The sequence below is a fragment of the Podarcis pityusensis genome, assembly GCF_964106645.2.
Source record: "Podarcis pityusensis genome assembly, chromosome: 3".
Taxonomy (NCBI): domain Eukaryota; kingdom Metazoa; phylum Chordata; class Lepidosauria; order Squamata; family Lacertidae; genus Podarcis; species Podarcis pityusensis.
In genome coordinates this window covers 120,310,997-120,325,725 of record NC_138026.1, presented here as the reverse complement: position 1 = coordinate 120,325,725, position 14,729 = coordinate 120,310,997, and the positions used below count along the sequence as shown (strand labels likewise).

General features: G+C 46.6%; 1 protein-coding gene across 1 annotated transcript in view; it reads left to right on the top strand.

The window, feature by feature from the left end:
* The first annotated feature begins 5,789 nt into the window (after positions 1-5,789).
* Positions 5,790-14,729, top strand: part of ELP3 (elongator acetyltransferase complex subunit 3) — a 112,359-nt gene continuing 103,419 nt past the window's right edge. Inside the window, exons 1-7 of the mRNA XM_081001037.1 lie at positions 5,790-5,935; positions 7,178-7,277; positions 7,850-7,988; positions 9,364-9,434; positions 11,113-11,176; positions 12,408-12,476; positions 13,558-13,712. Coding sequence (XP_080857163.1) covers positions 5,917-5,935; positions 7,178-7,277; positions 7,850-7,988; positions 9,364-9,434; positions 11,113-11,176; positions 12,408-12,476; positions 13,558-13,712 — 617 coding nt within the window. The 5' untranslated portion in view covers positions 5,790-5,916. The remainder of the gene's footprint in view (positions 5,936-7,177; positions 7,278-7,849; positions 7,989-9,363; positions 9,435-11,112; positions 11,177-12,407; positions 12,477-13,557; positions 13,713-14,729) is intronic.

Here is a 14,729-nt window from a genome sequence, read left to right as displayed (position 1 = left end):
GTGCTTCTTATTTTGGTTACTACTGCGACTTTTTTTAAACAGAAAGAATAAACTACAAAAGGTAAGCTTAGCAGCCATTATAGAAGAGAATATAGCCTCGCTGGACTGTCCAAGAACGCACATAAGTTGGTCGGCTGGTGCTGCACAGCCAACCATCTTGCCTGCTTCATTAGAAGTTGTGTTCAGTAAAATTTGAAAATTTGGGCTCATCCCACAACCAGAGCAAGACAATTTCCCCTCCAGCGCTTGGGAGACATGTCCCCATGTCCCCAGTAACTTCGCCTACAGCAGTGATTCTCAACCTATGGGTCCCCAGATGTTGTTGGAGTACAACTCCCATCATCCCTGAGCTCTGGCCTTGCTAGCTAGGGGTGATGGGAGTTGTAGTTCAACAACATCTGGGGACCCACAGGTTGAGAAAGGCTGGCCTACAGTTTAAGAGCAAGGATAGCCAAACAGGTCCCCTTCAGATGGACCCCCAACATCCATCAGCATCAGGTAGCATGACCAGTACTCAGATATGATGGAAGCCATGGTCCAATAACATTCAGAGAGCACCACTTTAGCTGCCTAGGAATTCCTTTTTTCCTTTTTTTTGTTTTGTTTAGTCGTTTAGTCGTGTCCGACTCTTCGTGACCCCATGGACCAGAGCACGCCAGGCACTCCTGTCTTCCACTGCCTCCCGCAGTTTGGTCAGACTCATGCTGGTAGCTTCAAGAACACTGTCCCACCATCTCATCCTCTGTCGTCCCCTTCTCCTTGTGCCCTCCATCTTTCCCAACATCAGGGTCTTTTCCAGGGAGACTTCTCATGAGGTGGCCAAAGTCTTGGAGCCTCAGCTTCAGGATCTGTCCTTCCAGTGAGCACTCAGGGCTGGTTTCCTTCAGAATGGATGCGTTTGATCTTCTTGCAGTCCATGGGACTCTTGAGAGCTGAGTCTCCTCCAGCACCATAATTCAAAAGCATCAATTCTTCGGTGATCAGCCTTCTTTATGGTCCAGCTCTCACTTCCATCCTTTTTTCCTAGAATCATGTAATTGTAGAGTTGAAAGAGACTCCGAGGGTCATCTAGTCCAACCCCCTGCAATGCGGGAATTGCAACTGAAGCATCCATCACAAGATGGCCATCCAACCTCTGCTTAAAAAACTCCAAGGAAGGAGAGTCCACAACCTCCCAAGGGAGTCCGTTCCATTGTCAAACAGCTCTTAGCGTCTTTCCAGTTCATTTCCACAATTTCCCCAGCTTTAAAGACGTTTTCACTTTCTGTGCATTGCCAGGGCAATTGAATGGGGACAGTGTTACTTTATTTGATAAAAAATAAATTGGTTGGTTTTATTTATCTTTTTTCCTACATGAGTGGCTTGCGGCAAGTTCCCACTCAGCTAACTGAGAGCAAATAAGGCTTCTGCTCTGTGTGTGAGTGGGTCACACTAAAGTCAGGAAGGAATTCTTTTCGCTTGCTTGTCAGCCATCTGGGCTGTCTAGGAGGCATTCCATTAGGAGCAAACGTCTGAAGCTCTGTAGAGTTTTATAGGGCAAAACCAGCACCTTGAATTGGAAGCTGGTGCAAGCAGGCAATAACTGGTGTGTATGAATAACCATAGTTTAGAGGTCCCGGGCCCTAAGGAAGTCAGACTATCCTGCACTAGGGCCAGGGCCTTCTCAGTGATGGCTCCGACCTGGTGGAATGTTCTGTCCCATAAGACCAGGGCCCTGCAGGATTTAACTTCCTTCCGCAGGGCCTGTAAGATAGAGCTATTCCGCCTGGCTTTCAATTTGAACTCAGCCTGATCTTTTATTCCCCTTCTTTCCCTCCCCCTCACCTTTTTATGAAGGTAACCCACTCTGGGAACCCACAGCTAATTCTCCCCTGGTCTCCCTGCTGGCCCAAGTAGGACTAATTTAGCCAGCTAGCCCTGGTGATTATCTAATGTTTATTGGATGGATTTTCCCCCTAATTGGATTTTTGAATTCTGAATTTATTGTTATTCCCGTATAAATATAAATTTATTATTATTATGGGTTCATAGAATGCCTGGTCCCAGCTGTTGCCATATTTTCCATCACCTGCTGTTTCTGAACCATCTTTCCAAGGTAGGCTCACTTGTAAAGCATGATGGTAACCCAAGGCAGAGGCTGCCCCAGCGTGGATCATTGCAGCTTGATTTTCCACCTTGTGGCCTTGGACTGGCTGGAGGAGGAGTGGTGGGAGACACCAGCCAGGGAACCCCCAAGGGAAATCCCAGAGGAGGAAGGCTTGGAGCCCAGGGATTGATGGTGGGCTACAGAGGAGAGGTCAGAGGGGGAGGAGGGACTGGATATGGACCCAACAACAGGGTTTGGTGACCAGGAGGAACCTGTGACGGAGCAGTTCAGACTCCGAGGCTGGAGCAGAGGACGGAGGTCAAGAGACTGCTGAAGAATCCTGGGAAACTCCCTCTCCAGCTCCAGGAGAGAGCCAAACAGAGGCCAAAGGTGTACAGGCACAGTTTGTAGCTGCTTGGGAAACATCGGGGAGAGGAAGAGCCTTGGTAGGGGTGGAAGGCAGGGACCTTCAGTCCTGGTAACTGCTCCATAAGGGCAAGACCTGCTAGGAAGTGTTGCTGAGTTGTATGCCGTTTCCTTGAATAAAGAGTGAACTGCAGTCGTACCTTGGATCCCAAATGCCTTGGTACTTGGATATTTTGGCTCCCGGACACTGCAAACCCGGAAGTGACTGTTCTAGTTTGCGAACATTTGTCTGACGGGGCTTCCACAGCTTCCGATTGGCTGCAGGAGCTTCCTACATCCAATCAGAAGCAGCACTGGTTTTCGAATGTTTTCAGAAGTCAAACGGACATCTGGAATGGATTCCGTTTGACTTCCTTCTTTTAATATAATTTTTATTAATTTTCACTTTAAACAAAGATAAAACAATAAATTTCAACAATCATGCAGATAACTTCTTTTCCACCACTCTGCCGAGCGAAGACTTCCCTCCCGCCAACCGGTTTTCCTATTATGGTCCATATCTCGCAGTTTCCTTATATTTTGTCAAGTCCACATTGTAAGACTTATTTCAGTCCTGCTAATGTCTTCAGACTTCTACAGTTATTATTTATATAGTCTATAAATTTACTCCAATCTCTTTGGAATTTTGATTCCTCCTGATTTCGGATTCTGCAGGTCAGTTTTGCTAATTCCGGGTAATTCATCATTTTCATCTGCCACTCTTCCACCGTTGGTAAATCCTGTAATTTCCACTTTTGGGCTAATAACATTCTGGCAGCAGTTGTTGCATACATAAATAATCTTTGGTCCCCCTTTGCAATTTCCTTTCCCATCAAGTCCAGCAAAAAAAGCTTCCGGCTTTTCGGGAAAGGTATATTTTAAACATCTTTTTCAATTCGTTATGCATCCAATCAGAAGCAGCGCTTTGGTTTTCGAATGTTTTCGGAAGTCGAACAGACTTCTGGAATGGATTCCGTTTGACTTCCAAGGTACGACTGTACACTGAATTTGGCCTCTTGGTTCTGACCCGCATCTAACTCCAACCCTGACAACTGGCTGACAACTGGGATACCAGCCTAAGGTGGCTAAAATATGCTTTATGCCACTTGAACTTCTGGTGACATTGATGGAAGCCAAGAACTCGCCTGAGCTTATTCTTCGGTGGTCTGCCAAAAAAAACAACCCTGGATTTCCGCCCCCACCCCCCAATTTGCTGCTCTTGTATTTCTTGCTCCCACCCACCAAGCATTTGTTGTTTATTTGGCTTTCTTTCCACTGACTTCATTCTTCATGAGTACCCCCACCCCGTAAATCCCTTAAGGCCTTAAACTGCAGCATAATCCAGCTACAAATCCCACCTGGAACTGCCAGACCCAACGAGTCCAGGCATCCCTCTTGTGCATTCCTCCGATGCCTTCGCAAATCCTCCAAGCCTCTCCTTTGGAAATGCTCCGATTGGAGGGGGGGGAACGCACCCAAACTTCTGGCTGCTTTGACTGAAACAGGAATAGCTAAAGCTAAATTAACTGCTTTTATGCAGAACGTAGGGGCTGTGACTCAACCCCACCCTCAGCCTCAACACCCCCAGAGCTCCCCTTCCCACCCCATCCAGTGCTATTTTTCTAGAAAAAAAGGTGCGGCAACTTACCATCACCATCACCATCATTTATTATTTGTACCCCGCCCATCTGGCTGGGTCTCCCCAGCCACTCTGGGCAGCTTCCAACAAAGATTAAAAATACATTAAAACGTCACACATTAAAAACTTCCCTAAACAGGGCTGCCTTCAAATGTCTTCTAGATGTCAGGTAGTTGTTTATCTCTTTGACATCTGATGGGAGGGCGTTCCACAAGGCAAGTGCCACCACCAAGAAGGCCCTCTGCCTGGTTCCCTGTAGCTTTGCTTCTCGCAGTGAGGGAACCGCCAGAAGGCCCTCGGCGCTGGACCTCAGCATCCGGGCTGAACGATGGGGGTGGAGACGTTCCTTCATCTCTCTTGTTACCTTATACAGTGGTACCTCGGTTAAGTACATTATTCGTTCCGAAGGTCCGTTCTCAACCTGAAATTGTTCTTAACCTGAAGCACCACTTTAGCTCATGGGGCCTCCCACTGCCGCTGCTGTGCAATTTCTGTTCTTATCCTGAAGCAAAGTTCTTAACCTGAGGTACTATTTCTGGGTTAGCGGTGTCTGTAACCTGTAGCGTCTGTAACCTGAGGTACCACTGTAATGGTGATGGCACCCACCTAAGAGGTGCCTGGAATTCAGTTTCAGAGAGTTCCTGCTGGGGAAAAAGCCCTGCATGGAGCTCCTAAGCTTGCTTTTCACTTTCCTAACTCCATTTGTGAAGCCACTTCTGTTCCGCAGCCTGCTCTGCACCCATTTTTACCTTCATGCCCATCTCTCTCCCCCCCCCCTTAGGAACCTGTATCTTCCTCCTTCCATACACTGCAGCTAATAAGCACATTTCCACCTCCCAACCAATTACAAAGCCACAATCCTCAGCTATTCTTCAGGCTCTTTCGTGCCCCTGCTTTCATCTTCACCCCCATTCCTACGCCTCCTACTCCCTCCTCTTTCCTATTCTGCAGCCCCTTTGCACACATATAATGATGATCTATATTATTATATATATTTTTAAGACGAGCAGAATCTTAAGCACAAGCCTGGAAATTAAGTGTTCTATTAGGGAATGCTAATCCCGGCGTGTGGGTGTTATACGCATAGGGGCGTTTAAAAGAAATCTTCTAAATCACTACGTTGAATGTGGAACTTCGCCTTGAAGACACCACATGGTCTTCAGGATCATAGCTGTCAACGTTTCCCTTTTTTTTTAAGGGACATTCCCTTATTCCGAATAGGATTCCTCGCAAGAAAAGGGAAAAGCTGACAGCTTCTGTTCAGGACACCGTGCGAGTTTTTGACAGCTGAAATCCAGTTTTAAATTGTTGCAGGATCAAAGGGGCCGGGATGGAACGCTCTCGACCAATCCCTTTGGCTGGGAGGCGGAGCCAAAGTCAGAACAAAAAGGGCCGGGATGGAACGCTCTCGACCAATCCCTTTGGCTGGGAGGCGGAGCCAAAGTCCGGTCAAAAGGGCCGGGATGGAACGCTCTCGACCAATCCCTTTGGCTGGGAGGCGGAGCCAAAGTCCGATCAAAAGGGCCGGGATGGAACGCCCTCGACCAATCCCGCTGCTGGGAGGCGGAGCCAATGCCGGATTGGCTCAAAAGCTCGGCAAGGCCAAGGCCGGGCGAGCAGGTGTGCGCGTGCGCGGACCGCTTTACGGCAGCGAGGCGGGCGGTTGCCCGTCAGTGCCTCCTTCTTCCGCCCTTCTCCTTCCGCGACGGCGTCGTGAAGACGGAGGGCGCTTGACGGCCAGCCGGAGAGACAGCTTGTGGGGAGACGTGAAGGGGGCAGCGTCGCCATGAGGCAGAAGAAGAAAGGTAAAGGCGGTTGGCATGGGGGGGGTCACGTGTTGACGGGGAGGGGCCGGTTTCTCCTCTCACCCCCCATTTTCTGTGGGGATTTTGGGGCTTGGGGGTCTTTCTCTGAGGCCCCCTCCCCCCTCAGTACAGGGGGAGGGTCGTGAAAGAGGCAGCAGGTCTCCCTCCTCCTCGTCCCCCCCCCAACAGTTTCAGGATCAGGCAGAAATCCTTCAGGTGCTGCTGGGGGGCGGGGGGGGGAAGGGAAAGGGGGGGAAGAACTGCGGGACTCCCTGCCTCATGATATTTAACCATTTAATTATTTAATTTATTAAAGTTCTTACGTTATATCGGTACACGTTATCATATTACATCACAAGGCTTATTATACTATAATTTTCAACACGTATACAAAGTTTATATACACACAAAAAACAAAAAACTATTCCAAAATCATATATGTACCAAAACTTCCAACTTCCTGTTTATCCCATTGTACATTCCCTTTTTACAAATGAATGTACTCTCATTATTGTATATTTCTTTACATTTTATCTAATACATTCCTATATCCATATGTACCCTTGGTCTTATTTCTCAGCTCAGTCTCTCTCCAACGTCAGTCGAATGATAACATAGATAGCAAACCTTTACTGTATTTTTGAACATGTATCTTATAGCTATCCCACTTTTCCATAAATTGTTGTTTTGAGTTGCCTCTACGGCTATTTGTCAACTGCGCCATTTCATCAAATTCTAGTAGCTTGTTATGCCAGTCTGTTATTGTCGGGACTTCTTCCTTTCACCCCTTTGCCACCAAAGTCCGAGCTGCAGCCATTGCATATAAAAATCCCTCCCTAAAGGCATTTGGGATGGGACTCCCTGCCTCATGATAAGTGGGCGGGCGCCTTCGCTGTGCCCTTTTCCGGTTAGGCTTGGGGCTGCCTCTGAAAAGCAGAAACACCAGGTGGCCCCAAAGAGGTTGCTGACCCCCGGGCTGGTTATAGGGAGCAGGCTTCATAGACCTATATACCGCAGAAGAGGAGAGCTGGAAGGGACCCTGACGGTCATCTAGTCCAGCCCCTTGTGATGCTGCTCTGGAGAAGAGGGCTGCGCTCCGCTGGCTATGGGTCTGTTTCTGGGCAGAGGTCAAAGTGCTGGCGCCGGTTGTGGGAAGCTCCAAGCAGGAGCCGAGTGCGAATGCAGCACTTTTTCGCCCCCTGCAATTTGCAACAACCAGCGGCCTTTTGCTTCTTGTTTCAGGAGACCTCAGCCGGGCAGAGCTGATGATGATGACCATCGCGGACGTCATCAAGCAGCTCATCGAAGCTCACGACCAGGGCAAAGACGTCAACTTGAACAAGTAAGTTTGGCCGGCCGGCCGGCCACCATCTCCTGCTCTTCTCTCTCTTTTTAATACGTTTTTATTGGTTTTTTAACATATTAATTCTAACATTCATACAACATAACTTCTCATCTTATACAACATTTTAGGACTTCCGTCAACACCTCTGATGATTTTCCGTTCTTTCTCACTTATTATGCATTTTTTAATTTCCCATTACCTTTAATTGTCCTTAACTAATAATTCTCCTCATTATCTTTTTTGCAATATTTCAAATAATACAAAACTTCTTGCAAACCTACTAGCATAATTTGTTCATCACAGTTGCTTTTCAAATAGTCCGTAAATTTACTCCACTCTTCTGAGAATTTCTGGTCCCGCAGGTTTCAAATCCTGCCTGTTAGTTTATCTAATTCTGCATAGTCCATCAATTTCATCCTTCATTCTTCTTTCGTCAGTAGTTCTTCTTGCTTCCTTTTTGGTGCCAGTAATATTCTTGCTGCCGGTCTCCTGCTCTTCTCTGCCGTTTGTGTATGCCCTTTATCCTCCCTGTATAGCACCTCACTAAATCACACTCTCTTCTTTTCAAGGATAAAGACCAAGACAGCTGCAAAGTATGGGCTTTCGGCACAGCCCCGCCTCGTGGACATCATTGCTGCGGTGCCGCCCCAGTATCGCAGAGTGCTGGTTCCCAAACTGAAGGCGAAGCCCATCCGCACTGCTAGTGGGGTAGGCCTGTTTCTTGTTTGATAAGGGGGCTTCCTGGTGTTTTAGACTGCAGCGTCTCTCAGCCTCAGCTAGCATGGTCAGTGGTCGGGGATGATGGGAATTGTAGTCTGAAACATCTGGAGGCCACGTTGATTATCCCCCGTGTCATCAGTCAGTGTTGTGGTCTAGTGGTCTAGTTGTGGGGTGTGAACCTAGGTCCCTCAATAAGGAGAGGTCTTCACAACAACTAACCCAGACCCTGTGATCATCATCTGAGGGCCTCCTATAAGGAAATTCTGCCCTTGGTATGTTCATTTTCCACCTCTCCATTTTGATTCTCTGGCCCCATATCTGCACAAACTTATTATCCCCAAATACAGATGTGCTTTTACACTTGCAAGACTGGATGTTTTGCCATCTGCGGTACTTGAGGGTCGATTCCAAAAGATCCCGCCTGAGAAATGTCTTTGCCCCTGTGGAGACGGTAGCACCGAAACAGCGGCCCACATCCTCCTGTCCTGTACTCTCTTACAAAGACCTGAGGAACGAGATCATCACCCCACTCGTACTAACCATCCCAGGGCGCTCAACCACTGCCACAATGTCCTTTCTTCTATCAGATCAAAATGAGCAGATAACAGCAAAGGTTGCTAGGTTCATAGCAGGAGCAATCAGAATAAGGGCCACTAATTGACTGCTGATTCAGGGCTTTAAATTGTGCTCTTATATCAAATTTCCTTTTCTGTGTATACTGTAATGTTTTAATGTTGCTATGGCCATTGGCTAATGCGAATAAAGTTTTATCTATCTCTATCTGAGGGCCTTCTTCATGTGCCTCCACCATGAGAGGTCCGGAGGGTGGCAACATGGGAACGGGCCTTTTCTGCCGTGTCTCCCCATGTGTGGCACGCTCTCCCCCAAGGAGACTCGTCCGGCACCTTCATTGCCAATCTCCTCGTGTTCCCACAGCAGCTTCCCATGTTCCTAAAAATGACTCAGTTGGACACTCATTTCGGTATAGGGTATTCTGCACAAGGCAGGCAGTTGTGAAGTACAGTGGTACCTCGGGTTACATATGCTTCAGGTTACATACGCTTCAGGTTACAGACTCCGCTAACCCAGAAATAGTACCTCGGGTTAAGAACTTTGCTTCAGGATGAGAACAGAAATCATGCTCCGGCGGCGCGGCAGCAGCAGGAGGCCCCATTAGCTAAAGCGGTGCTTCAGGTTAAGAACAGTTTCGGGTTAAGAACGGACCTCCGGAACGAATTAAGTACTTAACCTGAGGTACCCCTGTATGTACATCTTTCCGTTCCTTTAAATGTAATGATTGTGTTATTTTCTTCTCAAGGGAACGGTGATAACTTCTCTGCAATGCTTCTCTCCCTTTTTTCAGATTGCTGTTGTGGCAGTGATGTGTAAGCCTCACAGATGTCCACACATTAACTTCACAGGAAACATTTGTGTGTAAGTAGAGCCTTGGAATATTCAGAAATGTTGGCGGCTTGGGTTGTAGACGACCAAAATGTAAGAACCTAAGAAGAACCATGAACTGGATCAGGCCCATAGGGACCCATCTAGTCCAGCATCATGTTTTCACAGTGGCCAACCAAATCCACCAATGGCAAGAGCTCAAGTAGGATCTAAGTGCAAAAGCAGTACTCTCCACTTGTGATTCCCGCTGCCTCCGGCATAGGAGGTATGTGTCATAGAACAGGCATAGGCATACTCGACCCTCCAGATGTTTTGGGACTACAACTCCCGTCATCCCTGACCATTGGTCCTATTAGCTAGGGATGATGGGAGTTGTAGTCCCAAAACATCTGGAGGGCAGAGTTTGCCTATGTCTGTCATAGAATCACAGAACAGTAGCATTGGAAGGGTCCCAAAGGATCATCCAGTCCAGCCCCTTGCAGTGCAGCAATCGCAGCTAAATAACGTTCTGGTCTACTGTTCATCTCCCTTGATTAAAAGTGGGACGGGAAGTAAATCTTCATGAATAACTAACTGTTTAAGGAAAGATCTGTACTCATCACTTCAAAGAGAAAGATACACTGGTACCTTGGGTTAAGAACTTAATTCATTCTGGAGGTCTGTTCTTAACCTGAAACTGTTCTTAACCTGAAGCACCACTTTAGCTAATGGGGCCTCCTGCTGCCGCTGCACCGCCAGAGCACGATTTCTACAATACGATATGATACGATACGATATCTTTATTGTCATTGTCCCTTGCAGAACAATGAAATTGAAAAACTACATAAAAACTACATAAAACTACCACAAACCTACATAAAACTACATTAAAAAATCTGTTCTCATCCTGAAGCAAAGTTCTTAACCCGAGGTACTATTCCTGGGTTAGCGGAGTCTGTAACCTGAAATGTATGTAGCCTGAAGCGTATGTAAGTCGAGGTACCACTGTATTTGAATAGTCCCTGACCTCAGCCAGTTGTACAATAATGCACAGTAATTAACTGGAGGTTTCATCCAAGACTAACTAGGGTTGTCCAGTCAACACTCTCTTGGTGGCTTCAGAATGTCTGACTAGGACCTAGGAGACAGGGGTTCAAATCGACTCTACCATGAAGTTCACTGAGTGACCTAAGGCCAGTCACTGCTTCTCAGCCTAACCTTCCACACAGGGTTATTGTGGGGATTAAATGTGAGGAGGAGGAGAACTGGGTACCCCACCTTGGAAGAAAGGTGAGAGATAAATGTAATAATGCAAATAGGTAACACAAGCACCTTTCAGTGGGGAATGCCCACCTTGTGGGTTTTCCCTCGCTGCTTTTGGGCCCTACAAATGGGCAGAATCTCCTGCTGCCTCCAGATTGTGGAAGAACACGCCAGCTTTAAACCAGCTTCCCCCCACCCAACCCTGGGTGCTCTCTGGATGTTGCTGGTTCCCATCAAGCCCCAGCCAGCAGAGGTTTTTGTGGTCGGCGATTATGAGACACATCACCCAAATATTTGGAGAGCACTAAAGTGGGGGAAGGCTAGCTTAAACCGTCTGCCTCTGCTTGACTCTGTGCTCTGATGGTGCTCTGATGGTGATTCCTGCTTGGCAGGGGGTTGGACTCGATGGCCCTTGTGGTCTATTCCAACTCTATGATTCTATGACTCTGTTTTTCTCTTGAAAATGCAGGTACTGTCCAGGGGGTCCCGATTCTGACTTTGAGTATTCAACACAGTCTTACACAGGATACGAGGTACTGCTTTAAAGACTCTGTGGGCCCTTCTTCAGGGAAAGTATGTTTACTCAGTGCTGGGCGTGATGTCAGAAATTTTACTGGGGGGAACCAGCAGTTAAATGTGCATGTTTTTCAGTGCATGTGGCACTGGTGGCTTGTATGCGATGTCATGTGACACTAGGAAAATGCTTGGTTTTTAAAGAGGTTGAATTGCCCTAAACTATTCAGCATCTACATAGGCTGATCTTGCAGGTCCTCTCTCGCCCTGCCTCCCCCATACTAAATTTCATCAAATATGGACTTAAATTATAAAGGGGTAGCCTAGTTTATCTCACTACCAAAGAAATGTAATAAACGAGTAGAAAGAGAACCTACCCAGTTGACGCTGACACAAAACCCCACACGTACACTATATAAAAGAATATTAGTTTTACCACCCCTCCTCTCCCCCAACCTTATACAGTACTCAGCACTAATGTCTCATAACAAATGTAACTGATCTGTAGAAAAGACCTTACAACCTGCAAAAAGAGACAATGCACACACTTTTGTAAACCAAGGAAAAATAATAATTAAAGGCCTTTGATTGGCCACTAGGTGGAGACTAGGTGGAAACTTGCTTATGATGAAAGCCAAAATCGTATCGGGATGGTCACCGGGACCCTGATGGGAGCATGGCCTCAATTCGCTGCTTTGAAATTAATTCATTGTCTACTCTTTTTAAGCCCTTGATCATTATGGTGTCAGGGCAGCATTGAGAGTTTGAGGTGCAGACCTTTCTAACTGGCTTTTGTCTGTTTCTTGCATACAGTAAGCCTGCTGCTTACACTGGGGTTACGTTCTGGTGATTGCACCTAAAGCCAAAATCTTGTAGTCAGAACTCAATGGGTTCAATGGTGGCTAGGATTGCCAAAGTCATTTTCCCCAGAAACCCTGCTCCCTTTCTGACAGCTGACATTTTATTTTTATTCTATGTATGCAAAGCTGAATGTACGTAACTTGTGGGCTTATCGTACTGATGAATGCTTTTTAAATAACTTTGAATTCTTCTGACTTTATTGAATCGTTTTGATGAATTTGTTGTTGTTTGCTCTATTTATATGCTACTATGTTTGATAATCTAGTGATTGCAATGTTTGTTTTTTAATGCTGTTGTGATTATTGTGAGCTTTCTTGAGCTCAGCAATTGTTGCAAAAGCAGACTACAAATATTAAATCAAAATAATGTACCTCTCCTTGCTTCCGGCAGCCAACTTCCATGAGAGCCATCCGTGCCAGGTACGATCCGTATCTCCAGACCAGGCACCGCGTTGAGCAGGTAAATATTTGCTAGGATGGGAAGAATGTGTCAATGTCTCCTTGATCATAAAGACGGTCATGATCTTGTTTGCCATATTTTTTTAAAAAAAATTATTTATTTGGTTTTCCAAATTAGCGTTTTACACTCACATATCCAACATACAACAAAAAAACAAGATTCCAAAGAATCTCTTGGACTTCCCTCCTCCCTTTTGTGGGTCCTATTGTTAGTCATTTCCTCCTGCATCTTTTATAAGAATCCAAATCTTTTACATCTCCATTATATCCAAAATTCACCATTCACTTATGGTCTCTCTGTGGTTTGGGAGCTGCACAGTCAGGGAAAAAACAATGCTGTCCAGGGTTGTAAAGACTGCGGAGAGAATAATTGGGTGCACTCTTCCCACCTTGGATCAAATCTACGCTTCCAGGTGCCATAAGAAAGCTGCAGAGATAGCGCAGGATAGTGCGCACCCCGGAAATGATCTCTTTCAGCTTCTGCCTTCTGGAAGAAGGGACAGGCTTATAAAGACTAGGACTAGCCACCTGAGAAACAGTTTCTATCCATATGCGATTTTGGCTTTAAACACAGTGTAAGGGAGTCTTTATGGGAGTATATTGTATTCCATTATGGGGTATCAGAGTTTTTAGGGGGCTAACCATGCTGGGATAGCTGGGATAGCAGGCTTGTTGGTTTTTGAATGTCTGATGGAGATTTTTTTCAATTTCGTTGTTCTGTATGGGACAATGTCAATAAAGATGATCGTATCTTATCCTGTGAAGTGCTTTTCAGGCACCCCTCATGGATGATGGTCCCTGCAAAAACACCCTTTCAGGTTTTTACTTGCCCCATACCTGTTATATATGATGTCAGCTGTAGGGTGTGTCTTGGCCAAAATGGCCTTAGGAGCCAAATGGAGAGATCTGGATGTCCAGCGATCGTTTTTCCCCTCCAGGAGTTGCCCAGAGTGGCCGGGGCAACCCAGTCAGATGGGCAGGGCACAAGTAATAAATAATTATTATTATTTCAGCTTCTGCATCTCCCTATCTTCTGAAAGCCACAAGGCGGCTGTCTCATGTGTTCATCTTACTTTTTGCAGCTGAAGCAGTTGGGTCACAGTGTGGACAAAGTGGAGTTCATTGTGATGGGCGGGACGTTCATGGCTCTTCCCGAAGAATACCGGGATTATTTTATCCGCAACTTGCACGACGCTTTATCGGGCCACACCTCCAACAACGTGGCAGAGGCTGTCAGGTAAGGTGCCCCCTCGGTTGCAGGCGCTGAATGGCTGTTCTCGTTTTTTGTGTGGTTGGCTTGGTTTTCTTGCATCGGGAAACTACGCAGTGTAAGGAGCTGCGTCAGGCAGCCTTCGTCAGCCTGGTGTGCTTCCGATGTTTCGGGGCTGGGCTTCCAACTCCCATCAGTCCTGGCCAGCATGGCCAATGGTGAGGGATGATGGGAGTTGTAATCCAGAACATCTGGAGAAGCACACTGGATGTGTGCTAAGTCCTTACCTGTATTCATTGTATACATACGATTGTGTATCATCTGACCCGTCTACTGCAATTATTAAGTTTGCAGATGACACCACCACAGTGGGTTTAATAACAGGTGGAGGCGAATCAGCGTATAGAGGGGAGGTCCAAAAAATATCTACATGGTGCCTAGGGAGCAACTTGCACCTTAAAATCAGCAAGACAAAGGAGATGGTGTTGGACTTTCAGAGAAAGAGAGGAGAACTAGCCCCGCTGTACATCGGGGAGGGTTGTGTGGAGAGAGTTTCTTCCTTTAAATTCCTAGGAGTTTATCTCAGTGAAGACCTTCCTTGGAAAAGAAATACAACCCAGGTGGTTAAGAAAGCCCAACAGAGACTCCATCTCCTCAGAGTATTGCGGAAGAATGATGTCAATCAACATTTGATGATCTCCTTCTACCGGTCAACAGTAGAAAGTGTCCTTTCATAATGCATCACAGTGTGGTACGCTGGTTTGACATCATATTATAGGAAGTGCCTACAGAGGGTGGTGAATACAGCACAAGATATTACGGGCTGTCCCGTGAATCTGCTGGATGAAATAGCAGAAGAACGTTGCCTCAGGAGAGTGAGGAAAATTCTCAGGGATGATTCACACCCTGGCACTTTCTTGATCTCCTGCCCTTGGGCAGAAGATATAGAAGCAGGATTAGTTGCCCCAACAGGGTAAAGAACAGCTTCTATCTGTGGGCTGTTAGGCTGCTGAATGAAAAGATAACAACAGGGCAACTGACTTT